Here is a 14,435-nt window from a genome sequence, read left to right on the forward strand (position 1 = left end):
GGCACAATTGGCACTTCGGAATTACTTCTCGCTTACAACACAAGCAGCAGAAGCACACTAGGTTCTTCTCTGGTGGAAAATTGGACGCTTCCAAAAATATTTTGCTAAGAGGGACTTGGCTACAAGAAATGGAAGCTAGACACTGCCTACCACCGTCATCCTTCCAAGGTCTGTTGGCTGGCTCCTTCCTCGCGCCCCGACTAGTCAGCATTGCGGGCTCTTCGTGATGTCCAACCCCAAGCCCTGCTGTACTGGTGGTGGGTCCATCCTTGGTCCACACATGACGGCTCCTCTATTCCCAGAGTCTCCTTCACATGAACTCTTCAACCGTTGAGTCAACCGACTGATGGCTTCCCACATCATCCTTGCTCACTTCACCAAACCCAGCGCCTCTCCCATACAAGCCACTTTCCATTTCACAACGAAGACAATACTGGATGGTCTTCGTAATGCAAAGCTCAGGTAGAAAGGTCTGTACCTCCACGGTTCAACATTAGACATTAATCCATTCAATGTTTCTGTCCCTTATAGTTCGACAGGTGTGGTAAGATTGATGCTCCCTGATTCTACGCGTCTTCTCCAGTTTGACAGAGAATGGCGCAGTACATTCCAATAACTGGACGCAAAAATGATGCACAGCGTTTTCTTGCTGCTGCTAATGCCTTTATGCTCGTTAGACTGCTGTTCTGCGAGCCCCAATACCGCGCACCGGTCTGTCATCCAAGACCTTCCTGGATTGATGGCGACTTCCCATGGGCGTATGAGTGCTCCATCTTGTCTCCGACAATCCCCCGTATCACAGTTGTGTTCATAAGGACAGCTCTGCTCCCTTTTGTCATTCGACCATCTGCCGTGATCATGTCTCTACTTACTCCCCCATCCCTCCTCTCTTCTGTCTTAAAGCCCTCTCCTCAGGGACGCGTACCTCTTTACTGTTGTAAAATAAAATCTCACTAAAATACATCTCCTTACTCGTCTGGTGCATTCTGAACCCACATTGCAGCCCTGACTGAATACATATCACTGCTTGGCAGGGGCTCTTTTTAAGCATTTCATCTGTTCATGTGCCCGGAAGCTTTCATGCGCCCAATACATGGCACTGTAATAAAGCCTATCTAATGTCGGTTACTATAGCAGATATTGGGAGAGCTATCCATCGAAAAGAGCAACAGAAGTCACTAGACACGATTAAAGTTGGGGTGAAAGCCTAAAACAATTGCAAAGAACAAGGGTTCACTTTTCGGGACTCACCAGGGCCTGGGTGGTGGGGAACGGTTGAAGGTCCCTCGGCTTTGGAAGTTTTGGAATCAGGTCCTCTGGATCCACATTCACCTGGAAGAGAACAGAGACACGGGTAAAGCCTAAAGGAACACCCGAGAGGCAATCTTTACAGACATTAGTAAGACCCACCACCCTGATCGCTAGTGGTCTTTTCTTCATGAACATTTTATGACTTCAAACTCACAGACCACCACATGGAGACCTCCTTGATCACTCTGTTGATGGCACCATGGCCTGTAGACCTCCACATCTGCTTAGGACCTCTGTATCTACCTACAAATACAACCACACTAGAAGCTCCTATAGCAGTCGACCTATCACACAGAACAAAGAATATCCTTGTCTACCGGATGATGCTGCGACTACACAGACTTCTCCACATTTGCATATCAATCAGGAAGCCAGAAGAACTTCCCCCAACAGCCTGTTCTCTTTAATCAATGACGCCCAGAGCCCAGTTGGTAAGCCCAACTCCAAGAAGTTCATATGCAGGCTTCCTGATTAACAAACGTGTTTCTATCGAAGAATACAATAAGATATCCTAGGAATCATTCTAGCAGAGGGGAATTATCATAAACTCTGTACAAACTAATACGACAAAAATTTCCAAAACACAAATTTTGTTGCTTTGTTTTTCTGAGAACTCTAGATTGAGAACAACCAAAAGAATTCATTTTTTTTTAAGGACGGGAACAGATTGCTTATTTAATCCACATCCCAGAAGTATCATGCAGACCGGTGTCCCCAAGAAAGTAAGAGAATACCTGCAATCTTTCGGTTAGCAGCGTATCAGGCTTGTCACTCAATGTTGGCACTAATGTTGTAGGAGAGAACTGCTTGCACCCAGAGATCAGGACCAGCATGCATGAGCACTCATGCACTAGCACTTTATCTTGATATATTTGCACTCTCAGTGGCACTTTACAAAATTATCTGTTGTTAACACTGTTCTCTGTCCTTGACATAAGAAATGTTTTAATTGCTCTTGCCTTTGTTAAGCTGCTGCCTGTATATTGGATAACATTTGTATAAATGTAGCTGAGTTTATTAATCTTGGGCTAAAGCCAAAAGGGTCGAATCAGGTATAAGCCCTGGAAAAAAGATTAAGGTTTTGTTGCGTCAGTACAATATAAATTGCATGGGCACTTTACATGGTATTTTATAAAAACCGGCCGATATCATTTAAAATTCATCTCCCAAAAATATGATTTTAAAAACAAGATTTTAATTACTATTTTTTGAATGTCGCTAAACGTACATTGGATGAACTATACATAATTTCTTATCCATGCGCTGTCCAAATGTAATTGTAGATTAGATTAGATAGCTTCATCAAATTAGGGAGTCAGCCAATAGTGTTCCTCACTAAATAATGATTAGAAGATTTCTGTCCCTCGAAGTGACGTATTTAATGATCCTCCGAGATTAGTCCCTTTAGGGAGGAGGTAATTTTAGGAAAATTGTTTATTTCAGTATTTATTCGTAACTAAAGTTAAGGGTCTAATGAAAAATTTATTATGTACTGTGTGTAATGTAGGATTATTACAGGGTGTAACCTCATGGGTTTTTAATACTGTTTTTTTATGAATTAATGTTTTATTGTAATGTTATGTGGAATTCTTCGGAATTCCAAATCATAATAAAATGAATTGTTGTTGAATTGAGCACTCATGCTGTGTGACCTCTCCTTGGCCTTCAATGCAGCAAACCTATGGCTACACCGACCGCCTTCATGAAGATAAGCATATCGAAGGTACCATGCTAACCTGGTGAGCAACCTTCGTCTCGAACAAGGTTAACTAGCACATCGTGCTGGCAGCTTCACTTCTGGAGATCCTCAGGAATCAAACTAATCACTGATCCTATTCATAGCCTATATAGAGTCCTTGACTCACACCCTCGGCTTTCAATGTATGCTCAAGATACCCAACTTCGGCTCAAACTTCAGGAGGACACCCGAGGACATTGGAGACTCTTTATGTAATCAGGTATGGATGAAGGCCCATCGCCTCCGACTAAAGAGACTCAATCCTAATTTCTTGCTTCTGATAAACCCAAGAATGCCCTCTTTGAATCATTGTCTGTTAAGGAAAGGCAGACGCATGAAAGGAAGCGGGCGGCACTGCTTGTGCATTTATGTACTGCACGCAGCCACTGGTGTAGTCCTAAAATCACAGAAAGTGTGCATTGAGGTTGTTGGTCAGTGAGGACTCTTTGTGGGAGGGTTATTTTGGATGGTCAAGACTGTGATGTGAATGTACCCATGGAGATGTGAAGGGGCTGCTGCGTATGGATGAAATAGGGTGTGCACAGGATATGCTGGTCTGTGCTATAGAGTTTTGTGGAGCTAGGTGGGAGGAGGGTGTGTGTGCCTGTCTGTCTAAGGGGCAAAGATCTGCCACAGCAGTGGGAAAGTGAGCAAGGAATTAATGTGTCACTGCAAGTACACCATCAGTTAAAATTGTATATATCAGTGTTCTTTGCCAAGACTTAATGCATGACTCCTCACCAGAACCTTTGTAATGTGGCAGTCGGCTGGACATCGAACGTCTCCACAAAACTAAGAGGACAACCAAAATACGAAGTCCAGTTCGAGGCTGTGGCACAGTATAAGAGACTTCCTAAAATCCACCTGTTTGGCTTAGCCTGTGGGTGCTAGGCCAACAAACCATTCTATCAAATACTTACGCCATCCAATCCTCTACCGGCCCAACACCCCCGGATATTTATAGCACTTGAAAGACACTCAGAAGCAAAAGGGCTAAAAAAAAAAATTCCATAACAAAAGAATTAAAAATGAAATAAGGATTTACTCCTAAAATCTTCTTATAAACAACGATGTCATTCGTTGATCAGCAGGAACTAGGTGCCAGAAAGCGGTTTTCCGATTCGAGTTTGCCAAATGTCCACTCCCTCCATACCTCTGGTGTCTTTAAGAACCAGCTGCAGGAGCATAGTATCAAAGGGTAATTCTCTGCCTCTGTATATTGTCACCTGAATGTTTAATTGACCAATTTGCCTTTATTGCTCATTAATTTATAAAGCACCCTATAACCCAGTCTACTTAGGAGAACCTCCCCGACCTTTTGTGGTCTGCCTAGAAATTTTTCTTCTCCAATCCATTAAGAACCAATAAGTGTTGTTAAATCCAAACAGCAATAATCTTGAGGTTTCTCCACCAGATTATATCTAGGTCTAGGAGATGGATAACAGAATTCTGGAGCCAGTGCACACGTCTCCACACGCCAGATCCTGGCGTAGACCACAGATAGCCAATGTAGATCCGGAAGAGAAAGACCCATTCCAGGTTCTCAGGATAACCACAGATCATGGAAATAATTCTTATCTAGATTTGCTGGACCAAAACTAAACTACTATAGCAAAACCTCGTCACAGGGCAACCACCTGGATGCCGCCCCAACCTGAAAGATTCCCAGATCTCACTGCCTTCACTGCCTGACCCTCCGTGTAAGCCTCATTGCAGCCTCCTCCCTTCTTCTCTGTAGACCACTGTCTGAGGCTGGTGCCATGCGCTCCTCCTCAACTCCTCAGGCAAAGCAGGCAGATGTTTTGTAGCTAGCTGTATGCTATAGAAATTACATACATCTGTAAGACAGCATGAGAGGGTAAGGGATGGCCTTCTGTCCCCATAGACAAGCAGTGTTGAAGGTTCTAACCTCAACTATTGATAGAAAGAGCTCCCACTGCTACGTGACAAGCACCGGGTGTAACCAATGAGACACTGAATTCATCACGGATGGATCGCTGTCACCATCAGCACCGCCTCACTCCAGAAATTCATAAACTTCAAATCATCCCTCGCCGGGCACCCTCCTCCCTCCTCCCCCCACCACCTCCCTTCATAGTTGTTTCAGCGATTCATGGTACATCAAGAATCCAGTCCAAAGTATGGTGCACTACGCACATGGTTCTCGAGGATAGGGTTAGGGTCTACCTTCAGAAATGATCCTCTCCTTATGGACCGTCCAGAGACCATAGAATCTGAACACCAAGGTCAAATGAGGCTGTGAAACTAGAGACTAAAACAAACATGGCTAAGAACATTCCACGTCCTTCGATGGCGTCTCTTGATCCCAAACACGGTACAGTGAGTCCATCAAAACACCTGTATACCAGTCTTCTCAAGGAAGCCTTGAACACTGCCAGGTCAGAAGTTCACAGGCACCTGCTCAAGACCCTCCAAAACTCAAACCCTGCTTTTTGTTTTTATAAAAAAGAAAATGTATTTACTGAACCTAGTGACCCTCCTGTGGTATCAAAATCAGGAGCAGCGAGGCTTCTGGGAAATATCCCTAAACATCACTCTGCCTCTAAGACCATCAAAGAGCTGCATTGGTTATCCATCAGAAACAGGATAAGGTTCAAGACCCTGTGTATCGTATATAAGGCGTTGCACAACCAAGGACCAGCACATCTTGTCCGTAATCTGACCCCTTATCGCCCGCTCAGAACATTACGGTCATCTTGCTCAGGAGATCTTGTTATACCCCGGACAAAAACGGTCTCTTGGGGCGATAGAAGATTTCTGGTTTCAGCCCCTAAGTTATGGAACACTCTGCCACCAACGATCAAAGCCAGTTCATCTCTATGGTCCTTTCGGAAACAACTTAAGACCTGGCTCTTTAGTCAATAAATCATTCATTTTCTAGGGTAAACACTCAGACACTTAGCGCCGAGACGCCCTCGGGCCATTGCATGCGCTCTACAAATATCATAAATAAATAAATAAATAAAATAAATAAATAAACATCCTCCTGGTGGAAGCAACAGACACATTAAAGTAGCAATAACTCCTGTCCCGCTACCAACCAGACAGCACCTTGAAGTGAGTGAAATGAGAGTAGGTCTTCTGATGGTGCTCTGGGACGGGTTTTTACTTTTCTTTCTCTGACTGCAAAGTGAGGCGTTTTTAAAGTGAATTATATGACAATCTTAGGATGTTATTTTATTGAAACACATAAAACGTAAATACCTGTAAACGAACTGTATGCATTAAAGCAATTATGAAAGCAAAAAGGAAGTTAACTTAAAAAAAATAAGCTGAAACTGAGATTTTAAATAAGATTCAAACAACTAAGGCCACTTTCATTGATGAAGCACAAATGACAAATATTTACATAAACTGATTTCCACAGATTATCATTTGTGTGTAATATAGTGTTATCAGTAAAACTGCAAGAAAGGACCATTTTAATGGAAAATGTGCTGTCTGTAAATGACAATGTACTACCAAACAATGCATTAGTTACACTAGAAGAAACATTTAAAAAAAACAATCATCCTTCATGCCCATTAAAGTGAGTGCTAGTTCTAGAAAGTGGTTTGTGGTGCCAAACAGTTTGGGAACCATGGCTCTTAACCCCTTCCATGCTGATGACGTCTGGGGGCCATCACGAACCCACCCACTCATTAAAACGCCCGCACAGGCGCAGAATCGCGGCCGCGCCCAAGGGGTTAATAAATGAAGAAGCAAACATACCCTCATCTTTCTCTGCCGGGGGCACAGGTAGAGATCCAGGCACCTCTCAAAGCGCTCGTGGATGAAGCGTGGGAATGCCGGGACAGCGCGCAGGCATTTGTACGCCTGGGGAAGGAAGTTGAGTTTCCGCTCCTCAGGCTCTTGCTGCTCCCAGGCCAACCTCTGGAAGGGACAAATCATAGGGTCAGAGGAAGAGAAGAGCGAGTTAACATTTTATAGAACTATTAGGAGCAAATATGCTTTTCATTTCAGGGAGCCCCGGTGAAAGGAGGTGTGGCATTGAAATGTGAGCACCAATCAGTGGCCTGGCTTGCAGCCATTACCTCTTCCTCGCTGAGGAGATACTCTGGTGGAGGGTTGTAGGACTCCTCGTGCCCCGGGAGTTTCATCTTGGGTGCTGGCACATGCATTTTGTGTCGCCCCAGGATTGCATTGGGGTCTTCCTTGGCCCACAAGTCGTAATACTGGGGGCCATCTTCTTTCGGCTTGCGGGGTTTGATCCAGCCCATCTTAATGGCATGTACCAGCCTGGAAACCTGCAGGGGAGGATCAGAAATCAGACCGCCTCCTGTGAGTGGAGCTGTAAGAAAAACCATGCTCTGGATTCCAGAGACCTACCCCAAAACAACCTTCAGATGAACCTTTAGTTTCTGCACCTGGTACACAAACCATCAATCACCAACCTCCCTCAGCACCTCAGGATATTATGCCCGACACACACACCCAGGCAGAAAGCCTTTGGATCCCAAATTCACTTCCTGCATGAAATACCTGTATGAGCTAAGCATGCTCTGCACAAGGGGTGACATGTGCTGTTCATGTTAAAGAAGTCACCAGGATTATGCTAGGAGTTAAAGGATCCTGGAAGGACTGTGCAGAATCTCTTGCATGAATGCTCTGATGCAGATTTAAGTCTACAAATGAATGAGAGAGGCCATATCTTTCCCATTCCTTACAAGGAGATGCAATTTATTTGAATACATCTGGTGATACAAAAAAAAGTAAATCAGTAGGCTCACTAATTTACAAACAGATGCATTTCCCTGGCCAATGCCGCGGTCATACTAGAGAGGACCCCAGAGTACGGGACAGGTTATGAACGTAGAGCAGACGGTCTCATCCCACATCTAAACCACATTCAGGAAGTTACCATGCGGGTCTTACCTTCTCCTTCTCAATCAGTGATGGGATGAAGCTCCGCTTGTCAGCAGGGCGATTAGTGACCGGATGAATCATGATCTCATGAGTAAAGAAGTCCACTGCAGGCTGTGAGGGAAACAAGCAGGCGTTACTCCATTGACGGTTACGTATCGATCTCGATAGAGCATTTATTGCCACTGAGAAGCAAGCACCTTTATTGGATCCTTGCACTTGATAGCAATTCACTGAACAAGCTCAATCTAATCAATCAATTTTGTTTTCGCATATCAAAGACAATCATAAAAGACTCCTACAAAATACCCATCCAACTGAAATTCCATATAAATAACATAAAACACACAAAAAATGTAAATCCCAACATTTGCAATGAGACCCAGATGATTTAAGAAAACTACCCAATGTAAAACATACGTCAGCATTTTGTAACAATTATAAGAAACGAAGGGTAACTCAACATTGATTAAAACTGTGCATCCTTTCAAGAGGTCATAAAAATTGTAATCTACAAGTTCTATAAAGTTTATAGAATGATGTAAAGTGCAGTAGAGTGAGTTGAATTAGTTTCACAAACATTTTTTCCCATCCGGATCACCATAATATCCCAGTGGAAAACACAACAAATAAAAGACAATGCTTGCTCTAAAACTCAACAGAGCTCTCTCCCAATTATTACATACGTAAAACCAATACGGCTCTAGACCAATCATAGTTCTTAGGACATCATAGTTCCTCACTAAGGCCTTTCGTAGTTCCAAGCTTTCCCTTAGTGCACAGCATCTGTCCATAAACAGACGTTTCGCTGAATTGTTATCATTTGTACGTATAGTCAGAGGGTTGTCATATAAGGAGGATTTTCCTAGATCTGCAACATTTTACTTAACATATTCAAGCAGGGAATGTTCAAGGGCCGCTCACATCGAATACAATCACCAATTATAGTTTGGCTAAAAGTGATCCGAGGGATGTTGTACACTGAAAGCCATTGCAAAAGGGGGCCTATCTTAAGATCTCAAAATAAGGCAGGGCAAGTGTTTCATGGCTAAAGTAGATTGAAAGGAGGATACAACTACAAAATCGATTCCCCTCTACTTGCAATGCCCAACAGTCTGCAAAACCCTATATTCCCCGACCACAACTAGCAGTAGGTACATATTTGTTATATATGTCTAAAAGAGAAGAGATCGGCTTGCCTCCCACGGCCTTACAAACACTAAAAAGTGAACATACTATTTGTGTAAACTTGACGTTTCTGTACTTCACATTTTCCGCAAATGATCCATTAGAATCAAACACGAGTCCTAGATATGAAAATCTGTACACACTCTCCAAGCTATTCCCATTGGTACAGAGAGTGCGTAACACATAGTGCTTAGGTCCACATGCCATGGTGTTGGAGTAAAATTAGTTGACAGGTCAAGATCAGATATAAACTGTGAAAAAGCACGTACCCAGCAATGCAAGGCTTCTGGAATCAGACAGGAAGCACAGCATTATCAGAATATAAAAGTACAGGTATAGGAGCTGAATTGGCACAGGGGACAAATTGAGTTACGGTATTCAGAGAGACATTGAGTTTACTAATCTATAAAATAAACAATACAGGGGATAGCACACACTTGTCTCACTCCACTGAACAGGCTCATTCTATTGCACTTGGAGTCATATTGACTTCTACTTTACCTTAACCAGCAGCCCATTGGTGGATGTTTTAAAAAGGTATAGCCCAGCAGACTTACAAGTCTGTGGACTGTTGCAGAAACTGAGTGCAAGCACTTTACCTTTTCTCCAGCCCACTCCCATATTTCTCCAGCCTGATGCAGGTCTACATGAAGCACACTGTGCCGAAACTTTATCTGAAGTCCCTGTATTAACAGACTTTTTCATTGAGAATTCAGCTTACCTCATATGGGTTGTAGTTAACATCTCCAAACTGGCCTTTCTGAAGACGATGAACTAGGTCGACCTGTTCGTCTGTAAGTTTGATATCCGCTCCAGTCATCTTGTCATGAACGGTCCGCCTGTATGGATGATGCACATTATAAGACAGGGGTTTATGGTAAATTATGATCAATGCAAATCAAAATTAAGGGAAGGAAAGAGTAATGGGGTGTCAGAAGGAAATGGGTAGACAGAAGGAAAATGGAGAGGGCAAAAGGATACAGGTTTTAGGGGAGCACTAGAATAAAATGAGAAGTTTGGGAGAAGGAACAAGCAGACAATGGAGCCAGAAAGATCAAAGAGATGCCTGAGGAGATTGAAATGCATACTGATTCAAGTGAGACCCGAACATGGTATTGGTAGTTCCCAGAGATGGCAGAGAGAGATTAAAGACGGAGGACAAAGGGTGGCAAACAAGTAGCAAGCAGATAAGATGCAGTGAAATCCAGAATTAACTAGGAAACAGAGGATGGGGAGACTTAACTATGAACTTTAAATGCCTTCTTGTTTTGACATTAGTGGCGGGCTATTTGTGATGCTTTCAGACTTTGAAAACAGCTTCTGTTTGAAACCAATGGGCCTATTCTCATGGGTATTTTGGGTTATGCGAAGTAGTACTCCTGTAGCACTGTTTTGCATACTCTTACATGCCTTTGTGAATTGGCCAGACATCATATATTCAAATTCAGTTAGTACAAATAGAAAGGACAATGTCCCTCTTTACACTTTTTACAAGCAGCGAGTTTGACGTTGCAGGGATGATTCACAAAGGCATGCAAAAGAATGCTACTGTGGTACTACTTCCTGTACCCATAAATGCTTTTGTGAATAGGCCTACATTATGTGTGAGGCGCATGGGCTAGAGGATTATGAATCTATAAAAGGCCTTGTGGAATGGTAGAAAGCATCAATGAGAGATGGGTGGTTCATAGTGAGGATAACCATCACTATTTTGGGAGCATAAACAGTGATTGCAGACATATAACCAAATGCAAAAATTATACCTAATAAGACTAAGAGAATGAAAAGTACTTCTATACAATGTTTGAAAGCTATAATGGTCGGAAAACGCTTTCTACAGATAGGCGCTATTTCACATTCACAGAATCAGGTAGAGGACCCAGTAGGGAGAAGCAGCAGAATCTAGATCTCGAATGGTGATGTTTGGATGAGACCAGAAAGTTCTGATTCGTTATAGAAAGGATTACCCACGGGTCAGGTTGGCACAAAGGTTGTAAGGAGATAAGCCATAGACACCTTTAAATCGAAGTGCCAGTAGCTGCCGGAGGATCCTGCTCTTTGCCGAGTGCCAGCCAGGCTGGTGGCAACTGGATGAGGTGGGAGTAGGCCTAGGGAGGGTACTGGAGGCAAATTCTGAGGCACTGTCCAGTGCAGTGAAGGAGTGCTGAGGGGATGGGGTTGTACAGACAGGCTGCTACAATATAGCAATATAGCCCACTGCTGAAGGCTATACCGGTTGTTCAAGGCCCTGAACCAGAGTTATAGGGAAGAGACGCAGGCGGTACAGCCCTAGGCAATGAGCGAGGATAACCGAGTAACACACAATGAAGAAAGAGTGGCCTGACGGCCTAAGGGCTGAGCTGGTGATGTCCAGGACGAATAGTGGACGAAGATGATACACCATCTCAAAGGTGGAGGCAGAGAGACTGAGGAGTACGACGATGGGTCAAAGAGGATGAGGCTAGGCTGATGCGATGAAGCTGGTTGCATGCGTAAGTGCTGTTTCTGCAGAGTGGATGATATGAACGCGTGATAGAAAGGGACCAATTGGTTCTAAGAAGGGGAATTTGGAGTTTTCCAGTATTTGGGAGAAGAAAGAGCTGCAGCGCTGGGCAGTATCACTAGAGAGCTGAAGCACTGTGTAAGAATATGGATTTGAGTAAGTGATGTAAAAGAGGCAAGCCAGAGGAGGACTAAAGAGGAGATAGCTAGAGGTTTGGCGATTGGTGAAATGAAAAGATCAAACTGAGATCTAAGGGATCGAGATCAGACAGGGGCAAATGGGCCACAACCGAGGCGGTGTGCTGCCTTCTGTCAAACTATGGGCCCTGTACACAGCTTCTGCACTTGACTCTCAGGATAGCAAGGGTGAAAATTCAAATGATTCTGTGAGAGGTAATGAGGGATGATAGACACTCAGAACTCAAGCAGCCAAACAACAGACACGATATCACTCCACAGCCCAGTGCTGGTCTTAGTTACAAAGAGAAGTACTTTACCTCGCATCAAAATGAAGTCCTGCAAAACACAACTACAGGACTCTGTTCTATGGGAATCTCACACCAGACGTTAAGAGTTTTAGCAGCATTAAAAGACCATAGAAAGGAACCGGGCACATGCGTGAGCTCATATTTGGACTGTGCAACTTCTCCGTTCAGTAACCGGTAGGCCAGATTGTACCTCATCTACATCACAATAAGTGCTCTTGCAGTCCAAGGCACAGTCTTTCTGGTTCCATATTCAGTTCTCATGATGCCTGCCCGCCTGGATGCAGTCTGGCACATGAATAGCTGGCACACCATTCACGGTTGGATTCAGAAACTCAGGCAACGGGCACAGGATGGTGGGCCGAAGTCCTACCCCTCGGATCCTCATGCTAGATGTAGAGGCATGGCAGATTCCTACAGCTGCCCTTCGGCTTCCGGAGTCGCAGCCTCCAGGCTGGTGGGGTCCTCCCTTACTGCAGTAGTGGTAGGTCTCGTGGCACTTGCAGCAAGTTGAATGAAATGGGAAATAGGTCCCTCTGGTCACGTGATGGCGACGCCGGGTGGCGTGTTGTCGCTTGCAGTTGCTGATGCTTCATGGGTACCGCATGCACCACACAAGGAGGCCAGGTGACTCCTCGTGGCTCGCATCAGTATTGATTACTCTCCGGTTAGCAAGTCTGCTCTTCTGGGTGTGTCACTCCAGGGACAATGCTGAGCTTCTCATCCTGGAAGCCTCTCCTTATGTAGGGCCAGGCACACACCTTCCTTCTCTGAGCAGGCAAGCAGGCTTTTAGGCAGCCCGACAGCTCTCCTGCAGGGTGAGCAGAGTTGAGGGGAGGCCCCCTCATCTCTGGGACACTGGTTGTAAACGGGCACCAGCCCTGGATCACACTAGCTCTTGAGTGCTCTGAAGAACACTTCCTACCTTGGTCAAGAAAAACTTGCAACTGGAAGAAAATGGGGTGGTTTAGGTTCTACCAATATACTGATACTTCAGGCAGGAAGATTAGCGGGAGTAATATGGCAAAGGGTTCATATATGGTGGTAATTGTGGACGGACATTAAGAGCAAGAGCTGTGACAGGCGTGAGTGAAATCTAGAGGAAGTTGTGGTAGTCCCCCCACCCTCAACAACTTGCACTTTCTCAGGGAGGTGATGAGGCTTAGGAAGTAACCAGGTTTTGCCTCATCTAGGCCTACGTTTGTCCAGTGGTCCTTCGTAGTCCTCGGTTATTCAGAGGACTTATTGTTGCACCTTTTGAGGAGCGGTGCGCTCATCTTGGTCTTGAAGAAGCTGCTGTTATGTAAATAGAAAGTGCAGGGTGCAGTATTCTGGGCTTTCTTGCTCCACAGGCGATAGAACATGTAGAATAATTTTACATAATGATCACCGCGTGTCTGTCCTCCTTTCTATTACATTTTCCTGTTGACATTTCGCTGGTTTTTTGCCAACAAAATGTTAACAGACTCGAATCAGGACTGCAACAGGGCTCTGAACGAAGAAAGAATGGCAAGTTATTGAGGCACTTTCTATCCATCCGGGGGAAGGGGGTGGAGGGGTTGGGGATACCAGAATAGTTAATAAGTAAGCACCATGGTAAAAAAGGAATGAGGAGAATTAAATGGAAATGGGGAGATTAGGGAGATGAAGAAAGAACATGGATGCTGGAGAAAGGGCATAGGGGTAGGAGCAGTGGTACAAAAGAGACTATTAAGTAGAAGCTGCAGTAGAGAAGGGTCAAAGAAGAAAAAGCGATGACAGAGAAGAGCTTAAAAGAGAAAAGTGATGCAAGCGAAAAGACCAACGAATTAAAAAAGTGAAATGGTAGAAAAGGTCAGAGGAGAAGCATAAAGAACAGTAAAGAAAGAGGTGCGAAAGAGGTGAGGAAGGAAGAGCAAGAATAGGAGAAGAGGTGATGCGCAAGAACGATAGAGAACAGAGGAAGAAAGAGTAAGTAATGCAGAGAAGGGATGCGGCAGTGATGAAGGAAGGGTGATGGTAAAGAAATGGTGATGTGTTACATCATTTGCTGGAATAAGTATGAGAGACTAGAAGCTTGGAGGACACAGAACAGAGAAGGCACTGCAGTGGCTTATGAAGAGGTGGTTCCTCCTCATATCGACTTGGTCTTCGTTCTTTTTCAACCAGTCCATTTCACCCACGCCTCAACTCCATCACCCCTTCAGCACGATTAATGCACCTCAAACTGTTCTTCCCACGGCTTACATTCCTGCCACCCTCTTCACCAGCTCTCCTTGTCCTGGTCTCCATCACCCCTCATCGCTTCCTTCGGCAAGGAACAGAAGCTGAAAATAGGGTTATGTATG

At 44.4% G+C, this 14,435-nt stretch overlaps 1 protein-coding gene across 1 annotated transcript in view; it reads right to left on the reverse strand.

Annotated features, from left to right (window-relative positions):
• BOP1 (BOP1 ribosomal biogenesis factor) overlaps positions 1–14,435 on the reverse strand; it is a 178,559-nt gene that overhangs the window by 53,535 nt on the left and 110,589 nt on the right. The window contains exons 3-7 of the mRNA XM_078686499.1: positions 9,843–9,960; positions 7,946–8,047; positions 7,105–7,317; positions 6,782–6,943; positions 1,252–1,332 (exon numbers count right to left, since the gene is read on the reverse strand). Coding sequence (XP_078542625.1) covers positions 1,252–1,332; positions 6,782–6,943; positions 7,105–7,317; positions 7,946–8,047; positions 9,843–9,960 — 676 coding nt within the window. The remainder of the gene's footprint in view (positions 1–1,251; positions 1,333–6,781; positions 6,944–7,104; positions 7,318–7,945; positions 8,048–9,842; positions 9,961–14,435) is intronic.

The sequence above is a fragment of the Lissotriton helveticus genome, chromosome 4_1 (genome assembly GCF_964261635.1).
Source record: "Lissotriton helveticus chromosome 4_1, aLisHel1.1, whole genome shotgun sequence".
In the NCBI taxonomy this organism is placed as follows: domain Eukaryota; kingdom Metazoa; phylum Chordata; class Amphibia; order Caudata; family Salamandridae; genus Lissotriton; species Lissotriton helveticus.